Source organism: Chiloscyllium plagiosum, unplaced genomic scaffold (assembly GCF_037043375.1).
Source record: "Chiloscyllium plagiosum isolate Xiang-an unplaced genomic scaffold, Cpla_swu_hap1 HiC_scaffold_13, whole genome shotgun sequence".
Lineage (NCBI taxonomy): Eukaryota > Metazoa > Chordata > Chondrichthyes > Orectolobiformes > Hemiscylliidae > Chiloscyllium > Chiloscyllium plagiosum.
In genome coordinates, this window is record NW_028270151.1 from 62962033 (window position 1) to 62981205 (window position 19173).

At 39.0% G+C, this 19173-nt stretch overlaps 1 protein-coding gene across 1 annotated transcript in view; it reads left to right on the forward strand.

The window, feature by feature from the left end:
- The first annotated feature begins 900 nt into the window (after positions 1-900).
- Positions 901-19173, forward strand: part of wdfy1 (WD repeat and FYVE domain containing 1) — a 92022-nt gene continuing 73749 nt past the window's right edge. The window contains 4 exon segments of the mRNA XM_087993680.1: positions 901-2336; positions 10232-10299; positions 13241-13314; positions 15768-15822. Coding sequence (XP_087849806.1) covers positions 2200-2336; positions 10232-10299; positions 13241-13314; positions 15768-15822 — 334 coding nt within the window. The 5' untranslated portion in view covers positions 901-2199.

Genomic DNA, 19173 nt, shown 5'->3' on the forward strand with positions numbered 1-19173 from the left:
AGGTCTACGTTACCCTCTTCTTTTCCATTTTGTCTGGAGTAGTTAGTTTTCAACCTTAGTCATCAGCAACCAAATCTCTCAATTCTATTAAATAAAATCCGTTAACTCAATTTGTTACTTGTTCATCAATCTTGTTACAAATGGTTCATTCATTTCGATACATTCCCTTTATTATTTTTACCTCCTTGATTGATCTTATTTACTATGCACTAATGCTGCTAAACTTACTGATCAAATACATTTATTTACATAACAGCCTTACAGATTAATATTGATTTCCTGGGGCCACACAGCACGCAGTTTACTATCTTCATGACCTGTACAGCTTTCATCATGGATCCTGTTGAAGATAGCCCTGTGCTGCCTGGGTGCTGGCTTCAGCCCTACCTGCCTCCTCAGTCTCCTCTACTTCTCTCACATCCTTGGAATTGACTTATGACTGCATAAGCATCATTAACTGCATGAATTTTTTTTCCTCTTCTGCCTCTACTTGTCTGAAACAAAATTGCTGCACTGTTTTATTGCCTTGGATTTTCTTTGAAGACGCATCATGGTCAAACAGGTTTGAGTATCAATTTGTAACTTGTAACACATTCCAATGGCAGGCAGTAAAAGTGGGAGAGATTCCTAGTTTCCTAGAAAGAAATTCCTCTACCTTTCAGAGCTCGGGCATGCATATAACAAGGGTATGTTGCCACGGTACCTCTGATTCCTGATGGGTGGGGGTGAGTGCTACCCGGCTGGATGGATTATCTGGACAGATTGTTGCTAACAGCACTGGATTCAATTCTCAATCTAATCGGGATGATTTTGAGATATTCTTCCTTGCTTTACATATTGTGGAGATTGTTCTGCTGTGAGTTAGTCTTGCCTTCAAGTAGAAAACTAAAGGAGATGGGAGAATACACAGACATCTTTAAGTGCATTTTATTTTGTAGTGGTATTCACTTTTCATGTGGAAATTGAGAGCACAATTTGTTTTCTATGAGAGGTCTAGAGATACTTGATCCAGAAAATGTGTTTTTTTTGCTTTTAAAATACATTTTTCAGCATTTTATGATTCTGAATTTGAAGAAACAACTAATTTTTAAAATCACATTAAATGAAAATAATTGAAATGATGAACAACTAAAACTTGATAGCGTCTTTCGTACAGCATTAAAAATATTAAAACCTTCAATAATAGAACACTTTGTTACAACAGAACTTAAATTGTATTTCTGTAATCCTATATTTCATATCACATATCACATTGCTCGTTAAATTGAGGGGCAGAAAGTGATTATGATAACATTCTCAACAATTATATGAGCCAATCCTGCTCCATTTAAGCACTTAATACATCATTGTACTTCTCTGTGTGGGTGTATCTCTACTTTCACATCATTTTCTCTGTTCTTTGTTAAAAATGCTGATATGCATTTTCCTTCAGATCTCTCAGATTAGAAACTTTCCTTTATCTGTCCTCTCCAAAGCTGCTGAATCGTCCGATATTTTCTAACGCTTCCTGTTTTGGTTCTAAATCTTCATCAAAATGCCAAAGTTCATGCAACTGGCAGCATTTGGCTCCATATCATTACATAAAGCAAATTTTTGCTTTTTTTGGTTAGTGCAGGTATAACACGACGTGACACCACGCTGAAACATGTCAACATGTATGAAAGAGATGTAATGGTGTCGCACAGTTATTTTATCATTCTGACAGATGAGCACTGGCCTAACGAAGCAATTCTGAATCAGAACGAGTTTGCACATTCAGTAAGTGCAAGAATGGGTTGTTGTTGCCGCTGGGAATGCAGTAACTATGATTCCTAAATTGTCAAGAGTTCCGTCCTGATTTTGTTTTTGGAACATTACCTTTGAAACATAATTACACGTAAATGATTTCAAACACTTTTATGGAGGGGGCGGGTAGCTTTTATCCAGGAAGGAGAAAATGGATGAATGGAAAATGGAAAGATGGTCGGGAAAGTGACTCCACGATAGTTAAGATGTGATGAAGTTAAACTTATCGACAACTTTTAGAGTCAATGCTTGTTTCGCAAGGAACCCATCTGTTACTCGAAGCAAGCCGTCAATCGTCTTCTGAGCACGTCCCCTTGCAAGTGCCGTGTACCCACCGCCTCTACTTCAGTGAATACGGTAAACCCAGAGTAAAACGGAGCCTGTCAGCTGATTGCTTTCCAAAAAAGCTGAAAGATGGCGGCAGAAATCCACTCCAGGATGCAAACCAGCCGCCCGGTCCTTCTCAACAAAATCGAAGGGCACCAGGACACGGTGAACGCGGCGGTGCTTATCCCCAAGGAAGATGGGGTGATCACAGTCAGCGAGGACAGGTACAGAGGAACCCAGTGTTACTCCTGTCTCCTCCCCGGGGAATCTGTAACCCTCTTCCCGTATGCGACTGGGTTGGACAATGTTCCTTTGTGTGGCAAATGTTGGAACCTGCTCCTCTTTGTTAGAGAATTGGATGTGGGTTTGTGTGTGTTTCACTAGCGGGGCCATTTCTTGCTGGTAAACGCCTCGGTCCCTGTAGGGTCTTCGCTACTTGCGGGCGGGAGCCTTTGGGTTTGTTTACATGTCGGTTCTCCTCCCCTGGGTCGGTGTCACAACTCATGATTTAAAAGCCAGAGTCTTGTGAGCAAGTGTGGATGGGGCGGTTTTTGTTGGAAACCGAATTGTAGGGCACACAAACAAAATATTCGCCTTCCATATTCCTCCCATCAATTGACGTGGGTTTCCATGGCCCCCGAGCCCAGAACAGATACCAAAGTTTGATTAGCGAGGTGAGCCAGCAAGGGTTACAGAAAGAAGTCGCCTCAGAGTCCCAGCCGTAATTTTGCAAACAACACCACATTTCGCAAAAAAAAACCCACTCACTGTTCCCCTGAAAGGAGAAGTTATTTGAAGAGAACCGCATCAAGAGTTCCTTTTCAGTCTTTTAAGAAAATCTTTTAAAGTCTTGAGGATTAAAACCGCATGGAGTCTGGTGGGTTGGAATTTTAATTTTAAAAAAATCAAATTTTATATTAATTTTTGGAATGATCTTTTATTTTGGTAGTTACTCTGGCGCACACAGTTCTCTTTCACAATCCTCTTTCAGATTGTTTAAATCATCCTTTTGAAATGTTTGAGGGGCCAAGTAGAAATAATGAGAACACTGTCCTCTTGACCTTCGCAAACTCTTCAGTACAGTAAGAACTGTTCAAATGTTCACAACATTTCATTACTTTACCAAATTGACTGGGTTATGTTATGTATGTGAAATGTATAAATGTCCCAAGTTGAAATGTTAGTTTCCATTTAATCTGACACATTCTGCCACACTAACATTTGTTTTGACTCTTCTGCTCTCTCTCAATTATCAGATTGCTAATGAGATTCAGTATTTGAGAAACAAAAAAATCTACAAATGAATATTTGGAAGGCCAAATTCACTTTCTTTAGTCTCAGCTGAAAACTCTACTTATACAAAAAGTCAGTTTGGTTCTGACTTTTTCCCTAGCAGCTGTCTCGAGCTGAAACAGAATATTCACAACCTTGATTTGACCCTGAATTTCACTTTTAACCACTTACACCTGCTTCAGTAAAGTTACCGAACTCCATCCCACCTCAGCTCCTCTGCTGCTGAAAATCTAACCCAATCTTTTGTTGCCTCTTGGATTGACTATTCTGGTGCACATATATCCTAATGCTCAACAAGTACTGTTCAACCATCACTCCTGAGCTTACTGACTTGCATTGCTTCATGGTACATACAAACATATGAGTCAGCAGCAGGGTTGGCCCCCATGAGCCTGTTCAGCTGTTGGACCCAAAATGTTAATTCTGATTTATTTGTCTCCACAGATGTTGCAGACCTACTGAGCTTTTCCAGCAATTTCTGTTTCTGATTTCTGGCATGCATAGTTCTTTTGGTTTTTACTTAGTATTTGACCTAATTGTAACCTCAACTCCACATTTCTGCCTGCCCCGATAAACTTTCACCCTTCACTTACCAAGACCCTATCCAACTCTGCTTTATAAATATCCAAAGATACTGCTTCCACTTTTTTTTTGAGGGAGGAAGTTTCAAAGACTAGTGATCCTTCTGAGGGAAAAAAACATTGCTTTAAATACGTGTTCACTTATTTTTAAACCCTACTTCTATGAGTCCAACAAGAGAAACATCTTCTTCAAATCCACCTTGTCAAAAACCTTCTGAATGAGTCAATCAATTCATCTTTTAGTTTTCTTAATGCCAGGGAATATAAGCTTCCCCTTTCCAATCTTTGCTTGTAAGACATTTCATATGTTCCACATAATAATCTAGTAAAATTAGAAGTATTGTGAATGATAGTGTAATAAACCATCTCTGAACTACTTGCAATGCATTTACCTCCTTATGTAAGATGACAGGTCTTTCCAGGGCCCAGTATAATTGATGCATAGCTTCCCTACTTTTAGATTAAACTCCCCTCTCAATAAGTAATAACATTCTGTTAGCTTTCCTAGTTACTTGCACCAACATAGTACATTTTTGCAATTGAGGCATTAGGGCACCCATCTCAGAGCTCATACTTAATTACGTACAATTTCACGTTTCCCATTGTATTCTATTTATCAGATATTTCTCCACTCCCATTACTTGTCTATGTGCCTTTGTCCTCTTCACAACTTCGTTTCCTATCTTTGTGTCATCCATGAATTTAGCAACTGTGGTTTCAGTCCTTTCAAGTCATAACTTAAATTGTAAAAGGTAAGGTCTCCGTACTAATGCCTGTACCATATTACTTGTTGCATCCTGCCCACCAGAAGAAGTCCCAGTTATGCCTACTACTACTTCATGTTTAGCTAACCAATCTTCCATCCATGACTGAGGTGTCAGTGGGGGAGCACTTTGGAGCCAGCGACCATAATTCTATTAGTTTTAAAAGAGTAATGGAAAAGGATAGACCAGATATATAAGTTGAAGTTCTAAATTGGAGAAAGGTCAATTTTGACGGTATTAGGCAAGAACTTTCAAAAGCTGATTGGGGGCAAACGTTCTCAGGTAAAGGGATGGCTGAAAAATGGGAAGGTTTCAGAAATAAGATAACGAGAGTCCAGAGACAGTATATTCCTGTTAGGGTGAAAGGAAAGGCTGGTAGGTATGGGGAATGCTGGATGACTAAAGAAATTGAGGGTTTGGTTAAGAAGAAGGAAGTATATGTCAGGTATAGACAGGATAGATCGAGTGAATCCTTAGAGTATAAAGGCAGTAGGAGTATACTTAAGAGGGAAATCAGGAGGGCAAAAAGGGACATGAGAGAGTTTTGGCAAATAGAGTTAAGGCGAATCGAAAGGGTTTTTACAAATACATTAAGGACAAAAGGGTAACTAGGGAGAGAATAGGCCCCTCAAAGAATGGCAAAGCAGCCTTTGTGTGGAGCTGCAGAAAATGGGAGAGATACTAAACGAGTATTTTGCATGAGTATTTACTGTGAAGAAGGATATGGAAGATATAGAATGTAGGAAAATAGATGGTGACATCTTGAAAAATGTCCATATTACAGAGGAGGAAGTGCTGGATGTCTTCAAATGCATAAAAGCAGATAATTCCCCAGGACCTGATCAGGTGTACCTGAGAAATCTGGGAAGCTCGGGAAGTGATTGCTGGGCCCATTGCTGAAATATTTGTATCATCAGTAGTCACAGGTGAGGTTCTGGAAGACTGCAGGTTGCCTAACGTGGTGCCCTTGTTTAAGAAGAGTGGTAAGGACAAGCCAGGGAGCTTTGGAGTGTTGGAAGCTGAGGGGTGACCATATAGAGGTTTATAAAATCATGAGGTTCTTTTCCTGTGGTGGGGGAGTCCAGAACCTGAGGGCATAGGTTTAGGGTGAGAGGGGAAAGATATTAAAGGGACCTAAGTGACAATTTTTTCATGTAGGGTGTGGTACGTGTAAGGAATGAGCTGCTAGAGGAAGTGGTGGAGGCTAGTACAATTGCAACATTTAAAAGGCATTTGGATGGGTGTATGGATAGGAATGGTTTGGAGGGATATGGTCCTGGTGCTGGCAGGTGAGACTAGATTGGGTTGGGATATCTGATCAGCATGGACTGAAGGGTATATCTCTGAATCTATGACTTTAATATGTTACTCCCTCCACCACAAACTTTTACTTTCTGCAAAGATCTTTTAATGTGGGAACTTAACAATTATTTTCTGAAAATCTAAATGCTGGAGATCCACTGGTTCCTGTTTATCCACAGAGCACATGACTTCTTCAAAGAACTTAAATAAATTAGTTAAATATGATTTCCCTTTCACAAAACTGTTGACTTTGCCTGACACCCTTGAAGTTTTCTAAGTTCCTGCCATATAATATTTAATGATAGCTTCAAAAAGATTTTCCCTAAAACAGATGTTAAGCTAACTGTTTCTTGTTTTCTGTTTTTCCCCCTCCCAATTTATAGCTTGTTTTCAAATCCTCTCATGGCTTTGCTCCTACTAATCTTTGTGATCTTCATCAGTCCTACAACCCTCTGAGCTAGCTGGACTTCTGAATAACCATGGTTTTAATCACTCCAGCAATCGCAGCTGTACTTTTAGGTTTAAGCTCAGGAATACCCTCCCACAAGATCTGAGTTTCTACTTCACTGCTGGTCAGATGGCTTTTAAAATTTTTCTATGACCAAGTTTTTGGTTTTTAGCTTTAATATCTCTTTTTGAGGGTAAGTATTGCATTAGGTTTTATAATCTTCCTGTGATGTTTCTTGGCCATTTTATTATATTCAAGACAGAATGTAAATACAAGTGTATTTTTTAAAACCCTGTGGAGTTGCATGTGATTGATTGAAATGATACATGAATACCTTCTCCAGTTTGAATGCATCTGAGACATTCTGAAAAACTGTTACTTGAGGCCTGCACTGTCTAATATTACAGATTCTAGTATGTTATCTTGTGTCTGTTATATAATATCTCAATATGCGATCAAAACTTATTTACAACTGGATATTGTGATATTAAATATTGTGCTTTTAACTTCTTTTTTCCCCCAAAAAGATTTCTTGGTCACAAAGCAGCTATTTCTGAATAGGTTAGAAAATGTTTTATTCTCTATTTGTAATGTCTCATTAAAGGATTGTTAGACATCTAGCTAATCTCATTGATTTGGCTATTTGGAGGGTGGGGAGCACCATATAGGCTTGTGCTGTGGGTTTGTTCACTAATTTAGAAAATATGCATTTCTTTTTTCAGCTTAAAGTAGCAGAGTCATAGAGATGTACAGCATGGAAACAGACCCTTCAGTCAAGTTTTTGTAATAAGTCTGAATGTAACAGAAATTACTGAGGTTTTTATTCTAGAATTATTTGTTTTTCAGTTAAGTAGTAAGGTTATGTTGTGAAAAGTGTTCATTGAGGTGAATTTGTTTTAAAAAAAAGAATGTTTTAATTAGCCAAAGTGACCTCTGGTTTCATAGGTCGGTGCAACAATCTGAAGCCCATCTAACCTACACTATTCCATTTTCATCCAAATGTCTATCCAATGACCATTTACATGCCCTTTAAAGTTGGCAAGTCTACTACTGCTGCAGGCAGTGCATTCCATGCCCCTACTACTGAGTAAAGAAACTACCTCTGACATCTGTCCTATACCTATCACCCCTCAATTTAAAGCTATGCCCCCTCATGCTAGCCATCACTATCCGAAGAAAAAGGCTCTCACTGTCCACCCTATGTAACCCTCTGATTAACTTATATGTATCAATTAAGTCACGTCTCAACCTTCTTCTCTTAACGAAAACAGCCTCAAGTCCCTCAGCCTTTCTTCGTAAGACCTTCCCTCCTTTGAAGGGAATTTGACTTTGAAGAAAAATACTGCTTATGTTTAATTATAAATACATTAAGTTGACTTATTTCCTTTTTACTTTTACAGTCCTTTTATGGTAGCCTCACTTAAACTGCTAAACTGGTGGTAGTAATTTGTCTAGCCCATTTGGTTTTTAAAATCTCTTAATTATGCATCACTCTCCTAACCTGTCCACATCCTTCTGCAGCCTCCTCACTGCCTCAGTGCTACCTGTCCCTCTACCTATCTTTGTCTTTTCTGCAAACTTAGCCAAAATGCCCTCAGTTTCTTTATCATTAATCTATAAAGTGAAAAGTTGTGGTCCCGACACTGCGCCTTAGAAATCTCATAGAGATCTCATGGAATACAGGGAGAATTCACCATTTGGATACAGAACTGGCTTGAAGATGGAAGATGGAGGGCGATGGTGAGGGTTGCTTTTTAGACTGGCGGCCTGTGACTGACTAGTGGTGTGCCACAAGGATTGGTGCTGGGTCCACTGCTTTTCATCATTTCATATAAATGATTTGGATGTGAACATAGGAGGTATAGTTAATAAGTTTGTAGATGACACCAAAATTGGAGATGTATTGGAAAATGAAGAAGGTTACCTCAGAGTACAATGGGATCTTGATCAGATGGGCCAATGGGTTAAGGAGTGGCAGATGCAGTTTAATTTAGATAAATGTGAGATGCTGCATTTTGGAAAGGCAAATCAGAGCAGGACTGAAACGCTTAATGGTTAGGTTGTGGGGTGTGCTGCTGAACAAAGACCTTGGAGTGCAGGTTCATAGCTCCTTGAAAATGGAGTCTCCAGTAGATAGGATGGTGAAGAAGGTGTTTGGTATGCTTTCTTTCATTGGACAGAGCATTGAGTATAGGAGTTGGCAGGTCATGTCACAGCTGTACATGACATTGGTTAGGCTACGTTTGGAATATTGTGTTCATTTCCGGTCTCCCTCCTATCGGAGGGATGTTGTGAAACTTGAAAGGGTTCAGAAAAGATTTACAAGGATGTTGCTAAGGTTGGAGAATTTGAGTTGCAGGGAGAGGCTGAATAGGCTAGGGCTGTTTTCCCTTGAGTGTTGGAGACTGAGTTGACCTTATAGAGGTTTATAAAATCCTGAGGGGCATGGATAGGGAAAATAGACAAGGTCTTTTCCCTTGGGTGGGGGAGTCCAGAATTAGAGGGCATAGGTTTAGGGTCAGGGGAAAAATTTAAAAGGGTCCCACACTGAAGGTGGTGCATGTATAGAATGAGCTGCCAGTGGAAGTGGTGCAATTACGACTAAAAGGTATCTGGATGGGTACATGAATAGGAAGGGTTTAGAGGGATATGGACCAAATGCTGGCAGGTGAGTCCAGACTAGATTTGGTCAGCATGGACAAGTGGACCGAATGGTCTGTTTCCGTGCTGTACATCACTATGACTCTAAATACTTGCTTAAAACAGGAAAACAATCTGTGTGAGCTTTTTTACTCCCTTTATTCTGCTCAAACTGAGCATCTTTGAAATCTTCTGCATTTGTGGTGCTGTTCCTTTGGTTGGGTTTCATTTATTGTCTCATTTACTTATATTCTCTGCAAGTCTGGGAGTATAGATATGGTGAAAGGCAGGTGCCTTTTTTCCTGTGGTGGGGATTTCAAGACTATGGGGCTTTTTTTTTGAGGGGAGAGGAGAAAGACTTAAGAAAAAGACATAAGGGAGCAACTTTTTTATACAGTGATTTGTGTATGAAATGAACTTCCAGAGAAAGTATTGAGTGCAGGTACAGTTACAATGTTTAAAAGACATTTAGATAAGTACATGAATAAGAAATGTTTGGAGGAGTGTGGGCCAAGTGCAGGCAGGTGAGACTAGTTTAGTTTGGGATGATGGTCTGCATGGACTGGTTGGACCGAAGAGTTGGACAGCATGAAAACAGGACCTTTAACTCTTAAGACTCTGAGTCATGTCATCATGCAATTGTTATGAATTTTCAGTTTAGTGGCCACATTTTCCTGTAACAAATTAAGCACATTGCTGTTAAAATATAGTGCAATGATTAATGTAGAATAAATAGATGTCTTGTGCAAATAAGCTAACATAGCTATGTGCCAGACCATAAGCATGAAATTCCCATCTTAATAACCTGACACCCCTGTCCCAGTTAGAAATTCTAATGTGTTCAGAAATAAAGGGAAAACCTTATTAAAAATGTTTTTAGGTAAAAGGTCTGTCCACTCTTTCAAATCATGACACCCAGCCCGCCAAAACATAATAGGGAAAATGTGAACTAACTGAAGCAGAGTTGTAATCACTACAAATTGAATCGCATAATTTTGAAAAAAGGATTATGAATCCATATTGCAATCTGCTGGAAATGTACATGTTTGTGAGAATTTCCGATTTAGTAATCTACTTGGCTCTTTCAACAGAACAATACGTGTATGGTTGAAACGAGACAGTGGTCAGTATTGGCCAACCATCTTTCACACAGTATCAGGTGAGTAAAAGATCCAAGTTAATGGATTTAGTGGTTTCAATGTCGTATTCACTGATATGACCTCCTTTCTGAATTTGAGGTTGATTCCAAGAAGTAATTTTTGCAAAGTATTATAGGATTGAGAGGTTATATGAGGGAATGGTTTTATATTAGGACCAACCTCCTTTTGTCTAGTCAGTGCATAGAGGAAGTAGCAATGGTACTGATTCTTTATGGACTAATCTTTCTCATCATTTTGGATTGAAGTCTTAATGATTTAAATAATTCTAGAAAATTAAGCCATCAGATATATGTGTGAAACTTAAAATATAAAGATCCCTGAACACTCTGGGCAATTTAGCATGGTCAATTCACCTAACCTGCACATCTTTGGATTGTTGGAGGAAACCCATGCAGACACTGGGAGAATGTACAAACTTCAACAGACAGACGCCCGAGGCCGGAATTGAACCTGGGTACCTGGTGCTGTGAGGCAGTGGTGCTAACTAAGCCACTGTGCTGCCTTACAATACACTTATACACCTCCTTAAATATGGAGACCAACATTCTACACAGTACATCGGGTGTGGTCTTGCAAAGTCCCTGTACAATTGTATCAACATTTCCCTACTATTATATTCCATTGTTCTTGCAATGAAGGCCAATGTTGCTTTCTAAATCATTTGCTCTACCTGTATAACTAACTAGTGTTTTGTGTTTTATTTACCAGGACACACAATCCTTCTCTACCACAGATTTCTGAATCACACGACATTCATATTCTGTTCTTCCTGCCAAAACAGAGAAGCTCACATTTTTTTTCACATTTTATTCCATTTGTGAAATTTTTGCCCACTCTGAACTAATTTATCTACCTTTGCAAACCTTTTGCACCCTCTTCACATCTTTATTCCCCACCTATTGGTGTATGATCATCAAATTTGACAAGCACATATTCAGTCCCTTCATTAAAATCCATTGGTGTAGTTTGTAATGGATTCTAGTACTGATCTCTGTGGCAATCCACTAATTATTTCTAGCTAACCCTAAAATGACTCATTTCTTTCATTCACTGCCTCCCATGAACCAAGTTTCTTTTCATGCAATTTGTTAATTCTCCCACCCACACTGACCTCTTAATTGTGAGGTCATTATATGGCATTTATCAAATACCTTTTTGAAAATCCAAATACACCATGTCTGTTGGTTTCCCCACATCGACTCTCCTTGTTACCTCATCAAAGAACTCTAATAAATTAGTCAAATATCATTTTCCTTTTCAAAACCATGTTGACTGTTTTATGATTCCCTAAATTTCTTGCTTTAACTCCTTAATTGTGATTTCAAGTATTTTGTTTTCAGATATTAGGCTAACTGGCCTATATTTTTCTATTTAATGTTGAAATCCTCTCTCTGCAATAGCAAGACATCTATTGCTGTTAAGAAGCTTTTATTTTCCAACTCAGAATGAAAGTAACATTGCCGATGTGAGTGGATGACCTGAATTTGCATGAACCCTTGGATTACAAATTTGCAACATTGGGCTTTGTGGAGAATGAGGCAGCCTTGACTTAATTTTGTTTCGATTTAAGTAGAAATGCTTGCTCTCATTAAAGGCTTCACGATTGGTTTTTTTAAACAAATAATTGATTATTTTAAGGTTGGGGTTATGATGTACTATCCTGTGATAGAAGTGCATGAGACAACCATTTACTTCAGACAGCTTGAATATTGCTACTTTGCTTTTTCAAAAAAAAAGTCATTTCAATGTTGCAACTATAATCACTTAAGTGCCCCTTCTTATCCCCTCAACTGAAATCTTGCTTTCAGAAGCATATTCTGGGAAAATTGCAGCATTTGGTCAGCAATCCAAGTCCAGCGATTTGTCTTTGGGGACATTATTAGTGATTTATTGAAGCATCTGTTGGTTGAAGCAAAATACTAATTATTTTGAAATGATGTTGCACAATTTGCACAAGTGATGCAGTGAAACCACCTTGTGGTTGGTGCTATTTGCTAACCACTTGCAGGTACTGTGACCTGGAATGGAGTGTTTTTCTTGCTCAAATAACCACCTAATCTGGGCAGTGGTAAAACAAATAATATAAAGATTGTGTAATTTTTAAGAGTTTATAATTTGTAGGCATAACCTACAAAAGTTTATGGGTGGCACGGTGGCTCAGTGGTTAGCATTGCTGCCTCACAGCACCAGGGTCCCAGGTTCGACTGTCTGTGTGGAGTTTGCACATGCTCCCAGTGTCTGCATGGGTTTCCTCTGGGTGCTCCGGTTTCCTCCCACCGTCCAAAGATGTGCAGGTCAGGTGAATAGGCCATGCTAAATTGCCCATAGTGTTAGGTGCATTAGTCAGAGGGGAAATAGGTCTGGGTGGGTTACTCTTCGGAGGGTCGGTGTGGACTGGTTGGGCCGAAGGGCCTGTTTCCACACTGTAGGGAATCTAATCTAATCTAATCTAATCATAACCTCTTCATGCTCCAATATCTACAATCTTTATGTTGCTGGCACAAAGGTCCAATCACCCAAAGCAGTTCTTGTATTAGGAATATTAGAAATGTGAAACAGTATCCCTTTGAAGTTACTGAATGGTGAAACATAGTATGGTAGGTCAGAACAATATTAAAGTGAGGTGTTGTTTGAATTCTCCGTTCGACAAAGAGTAAATCAGAGTCAGGGTGCTGAGCCCAGCTTACCAAACTTTAACTTCATATCTGCTGGTGTATTTTCAAGGAAATGGCGAAGTTGAAATGCAAATATAGATCTGGGAAGGTGGAACAGCCATTGCTGCTTTCTTTTTTAAAGAAAAGACATTAAAAGGAGAAATGTGCATCAACTTTATCTTTATAAAAAGTTTGCAAATGTTCATTAAACTGTTCTTTAAAGGAATATGCCTGATGTTTTCTGATGTGAGCAGCTAACGTTAATGCTTGACTTTTATTTTTAAAGCACCCTGCTCTGCCATTTCCTACAATCATGACAGTAAACGCATTTTTATGGGGCAGGATAATGGAGCGATTGTGGTATGTATGCCTGCATCACGTCCTGTCTCTCCACTACTCATTAGGATTAGGGTCACTGTTCTTGTTTCTTGCAGAAACAAAATCAGGGATAATATGTATATTTTTTAAAAAATCTGGTCATTTATGTTCAGCTTTGACGTGATCACCGTTCTCAGGTCTCATCGACACCCAAAGTGCATTAGTTTGTATTTTGTTTTGCTGAATGATTTATGTTTTACCACTTTAGTGGTATGTCTGCTTCCGCCCCCGCTCCCCTCCAATGCTCTATAGTTCTGTTCCCTTCTGAGACAATGACCTACTTCAATGGATTGTCAATGTTCCACTTGAACCAATTGTTTCCTTTCAAAAATGTTCTTTGTTAATTTTCTCCAGAGGGAGAAATATTTTGTGTGTTCGCTTTTAGTTTCCTACGGTATTTCATTCGGAGCTTGAATCCTTCAGGTGATGATGGACTTAGCTGCATATTCCCTCATTTTGGGGCAGGGTTTTGAGGCACTATGCACCCCGAATGACACACTGATTGATTGTTTTAAAGCAGCAAGTGTACACAATCGGAGTTGAGGCTTTCAAATGAAGTAGTTTATTTCTTGAGTTCATGAAGATCAGAATCATCTCAGCCCCAGGAGTTCCTCAGGGTAGTGTCCTAGGCTCGATGTCGATGATTTTTCCTCTAACATACAAGCAGAAATGTTCAATTTCATTCACAGTTCCTCAGAGACTGACGTGGGCTGTGCTCACACAAAACAAGACGAGAAAACAATCAGGCTATGGCTGATAAATGGTAACATTCACACCATGCAGTTGCCGGTTAATGACCTATCTTCAGTAAGAGAGAATCTAACAAACTGCCCTTGACATTCAATCATATTTCTATCACTAAATCTATATATATAATATATGCGAAAACCACCAACTGCATTTATCCCACTTCAAGTTGCACACTATCCTGATATCAAACTATATTCCTTTGCTTTTAGTGGGTCAGACATCTGAAGCTCACTTGTTACATCACATGGACTGCAGTCATTCTAGAAAGTGACTCACTGCCATTTGTTCAATGGCTGTCAGGGATGCGTAATAAATGCTGACCTTGCTAATGATGATTCATGTGAAGGATGCAACATTCATCCATATCAGTGATAAATCCAAAGTTAATTACTTTCTCCAGAATTAAATGCAGTGTTGAAGTACTGCCTGTTTACTTTATTTGCTGAAGTGCTCCCGTTTAATTTGACCTTCTAATCTCCTTCTCAATTCCATGCTGCTGCTATTCAAGGACATGAGTCTGCAACATGGACATTAAAAAACTGAAGGGGAAACTCTCTTGATTGCAATAAGAATATAGGACATCAGGCGCATGAGTGAACTGAACAGTTCCTGTAGGCTGTTCTGTCATTCTGTATAAATGTAGCTGATTATTCTGTCTGAGTTCCACTATCCCACCTGCTCTCTCTATCCTTTGTTTCCTGGAGAGAAGCGTTGCTGATCTGGCCTTACAATGAAGTCTCCACAGCCCTGAGGTAGAGAATTCGAGTCCAAAACAATCTGACAGCATTTCTCCTCATTTCAGTCCTAAACAGTATATCCTTTTTAATGATAAATAAAATGAACCTATAATTACTATATAAAGGAACACTCACATCGAGGGAGAGCTTTGGCCTTTATCAACCTCTGAGTTCCCTGAGAGGATGCCATTCTTTGCAAAGCTCCTCAAATACAAATCTGTATTACACTTTTGATGATGAAATGTGTTGTGCCTTTATATTCAGAACATTAGATGCATCAGTGCTAACCATACTTTGTAGAGTTTTTTTTACCCTGCTCTGTACTGAAGGCAAATGAATATTATGTGGCTGATGAGGAAAGCTGTGAACAGCTGTGGGAAGGCATGTTTGCGAGCAAGCTATAAGAACACATGCTTGAAAGTCTAGAGCTTGGAGTAATTAATGTTACATTTTGGTGAGATGAGTGACTGCCCCACCCTTCTGGCTACTAGAATTACCCCTCAATAAGGCATCCATGTGACCAAGATTATTCTTTAGTCAAACCTACCATTCTGGTAAATCTGAGAGAGGGCTTCGTTTTTAAAAAAAACTATAGAAAATCAAACCTTTTCAAAATGCAGAGAACATTTTCACTGAAAATACTTTATAATTGGTTGATCTACTGAAAAGATAGTTTTTTTTTAAATTTAAAATTTAAAAGGTGTCAGATCCATCCACTCTCCCTCTATATAGGAGTGGTCACCCCACATGTTGAATACAAAGATGCTTGTAAACCTTTCCACTACCTCTGTGAAAAGATTGCGCAGATATAAAAACAAAAAAGTTGCATTGTGGTATTCCTAGCTTTCTAAAACTGCATGTTCTGCAAGTAATAGAGATCTGTTGTGGTGCTTCAAAAGATCTAGTTGTGTTAATTACAGTGTAAGCATTTCTACTTACTCCTTTTAGGAGTTCATCATGGCTGAAGATTTCAACAAGATGACTTATGTAAAGACTTATCCAGGTATGTTACTTGAAGTATTATGCTCATACTTTTATTTTTGTGTTCACCATTTGGGACAAATGGCAGCAGTACTGAGCAATTCATTGTTTAAAAATAAAATCAGAAGTGATGAACAGTGCAGCAAATGAGTATTGTGGTTAGTGCTAGATTTTAGCTGATTATGGAAAGATGGATTATGATCTTGCTTGCTCGGGGAAAGTCTTGCCACTATTTATTTTACAGAGATGACATTTGTATGGGGAATTTATTCATTAAAAATTACTCTCTTGGGAGATTTCTAATTTCCTTTCTCCTTGGATCTTATTGGTGGAATCACCTATGCAATTCTGGTCTCCCTGCTATAGAAACGATGTTGTGAAATTTGAAAGGGTTCAGAAAAGATTTATGAGGATGTTGCCAGAGTTGAACGGGTTGAGCTATAGGGAGAGGCTGAATAGCCTAGGGCTATTTTCTTTGGAGCATTGGAGGCTGAGGGGTGACCTTATAGAGGTTTATAAAATCGTGAGTTAAAGTCTTTTCCCTGGGGTAGAGGAGTCTGAACTAGAGGGCAGAGGTTTAAGATGAGAGGAGAAAGATTTAAATGGGACCTAAAGGGCAACTTTTTCCACATAGAGTGGTGCGTGTATGGGAAGAGCTGCCAGAGGAAGTGGTGGAGGCTGGTACAATTACAACATTTAAAAGGCATCTGGATGGATATATGAATAGGTAGGGTTTGGAGGGAAATGGACTTGATGCTGGTAAGTGGGACTAGATTAAGTTGGGATATCTAGTCGGCGTGGACGAGATGGATCAAAGGGTCTGTTTCCGTGCCATATATCTGAATAACTGACTGTGTGACAATATAGGAGGAGAAAGTGAGGACTGCAGCTGCTGGAGATCAGAGCTGAAAATGTGTTGCTGGAAAAGCGTGTGTGACAATATACACTAGGCTTCAGATGGTGGTTTAAATAGGTGACCAACTCCAAAGCTGCTTTGCAAAGAACTGCAAAGTAGTCACTGTTGGTTATCATGCCACTGGGGATTTATTGTCTTGTATTTGGAATGAGAAAATGCCTTTTGATCAAACGACTTTGCTGAACTCATTCCAACGTACTTAACTTTTAACTTCCCACACTCGCCCACACAACCTTGAAGGAGCTTTATTAAAAAATAACAAGGTACCTCTGTCGTATTGAACATTCTCATCTGCCCTTGCAACTCAAAAATGATCAGGCCAGCCCCAGTTAGTTTTTTTTTGAAAGTTTGCCTTCATTCTGCTCTGAGCATGTTTTGGAAACCCAGCTGTTGACTATAAATCCTACAAATCATTTATTGCCACACTCATGAAAACATTTAAATTGTCAGCCTACCTCCTTGCAGCAAGTTGGCTGATTACTCCTTGTCTGTCTCCACAGTAATCAGGGGTTCAGCTTGTTACATTGGTTTTTTGCCCCAAATTCAATCCACCTATTTTCATGGCTAAAATTGAGGCTAATGTTTTCAGTCGATGATGTTCATCAGGACTGGAGGATGTTGGAGCTGAACAGCTTTTTAATCCATTGCAAGGCTATGGCGAAGGTAGTGGGATCCGTGCCGGGGAAGAGCAATATCTCTGACTGGGTTGAGAGCAGGAGTGATGAAAAAGCAAAAGTGCAAATGGTACAAAGCATAAGGGAGGTGGCAGTCAATCCTTTTTTTTTCCCTGAGGAATTTATGTGGCGGCTTTTTTGTGCACTTGACATATTTGTTCTCATACAGAGGCAACTGAGATACAACCTAATTATTTTAAAGTGAAATTATCTTAAGTTTACATAAGTTATGGTCTTATAAAGTTCACTGGATATCAATTTCAGACTTTTAATGTAATCTTAAAGCAACAGTGCTTCAGTATAGGATGATAAATAAATCTTTGAATAAGTACTTTTCAATTTACTTCTGTAAGCACTGGGACGAACAAGCAATAAATACTTTCTGATTTTACCAACCTTTGCTTGTTTTTTAGTGTTTGCAATAGAAAGTTATGCAGTAATGTAATAGTACAGAATATGTCTGCACCTGCCTTTCATAGTGTTCTTCTACACCACCTTCATTATTGGATTGGTGCACACTGTGTCAATGCTAGTGTGAATTCTGCATGGCCATTCTTCTAATTACTGAATGTATCATCTTCCCTTAGAGATGAATAATGATGTTCCAGGTTGTTAAATCACTGATATTTTGGGAGTATTTTCAGAATCTTAAATGGTGGCTGTATGGCATACATTTGAAAAGCACACTTACCCTCTGAATAATGTTGACTGAGGTGAATTGAAGCTGTGACTGTTGTCTTTGGAACAAAAATACATAATAAACATCGCAATTTTTCTACAAATGCCCCAAATTCCCAACTAACTAGAATAAACTCCCAATAAATGTGCAATTCGTCTGTTCTGATATAATGCGATAGGTCCACTCCCGTGTTATAAGAAAATCGTGTAATAGCAGCACTGTTTAAAACCAATGAAACCAGAATCTGGTTATAGCCAATATAAATAAGGAAAGTTCACGTTCTGCAAATAAAGGTCTAAATTCTTGAGTCACATTATAGCCAATTCACGTTGAAGAAACGTGTGTTACAGCAGAACCGACTGTACCTGAAAATCTATCAAGTTGTATTCCTTTACCTTTGGTGTGGTTATGCCTGAATGATCACCTTGAGTGTCATTTTAGTGCTTTTATGTTACCAATCCATCTGAAAATATCATTGGGAAAGTACTCCAGTTTTCCTTCTGCAGGTTTTCCCTCTCTCAGGGTGGTGCTCTGGCCATTATCCCCACTTTCTCAACATCTGTCAAAATACAAAATGAAAGCCAGGGTGAAACTGGCCCAGAACTCTTGTGCAGGAACACCGCCAGAACCCTTTGCACAAAAACTGTGGCAAAACTGTGTACTGCTACAGAATCCTGCAGAGTCTGGTGGTCCTGAACCCCACCTACACAAAGATTATGGACATACTGTCCTCATGGTGACCTAGAACTGTATCAAGGATGCTTTAACTCCACAACAGTGAAGTGACTTCCAGTGTTGTCTGACATTGCCCTGCTTCTATTCACATTGATGTTAATTGTGCTGCATGAAATGGAATAAAATAAATAAATGATACCAACTTTCCCATTCATCAAAACTTGAAGCAAGGTCCGATCAAACTTATATAGCAAGTATCAAATATCTGTCAAGACACGTGCATCCCAGAATTATTTTTTTTAAAAAAAAAAGGATTTTGCTGATGTGACAGCATAGGTCGCAAACTTCAGTTATCTTTACAGTGTACAAATGAATCTGCATAGGGCTTGGAAGATGCAGCCAGCAGCTTCATAAGCAGAAGATAAAGGA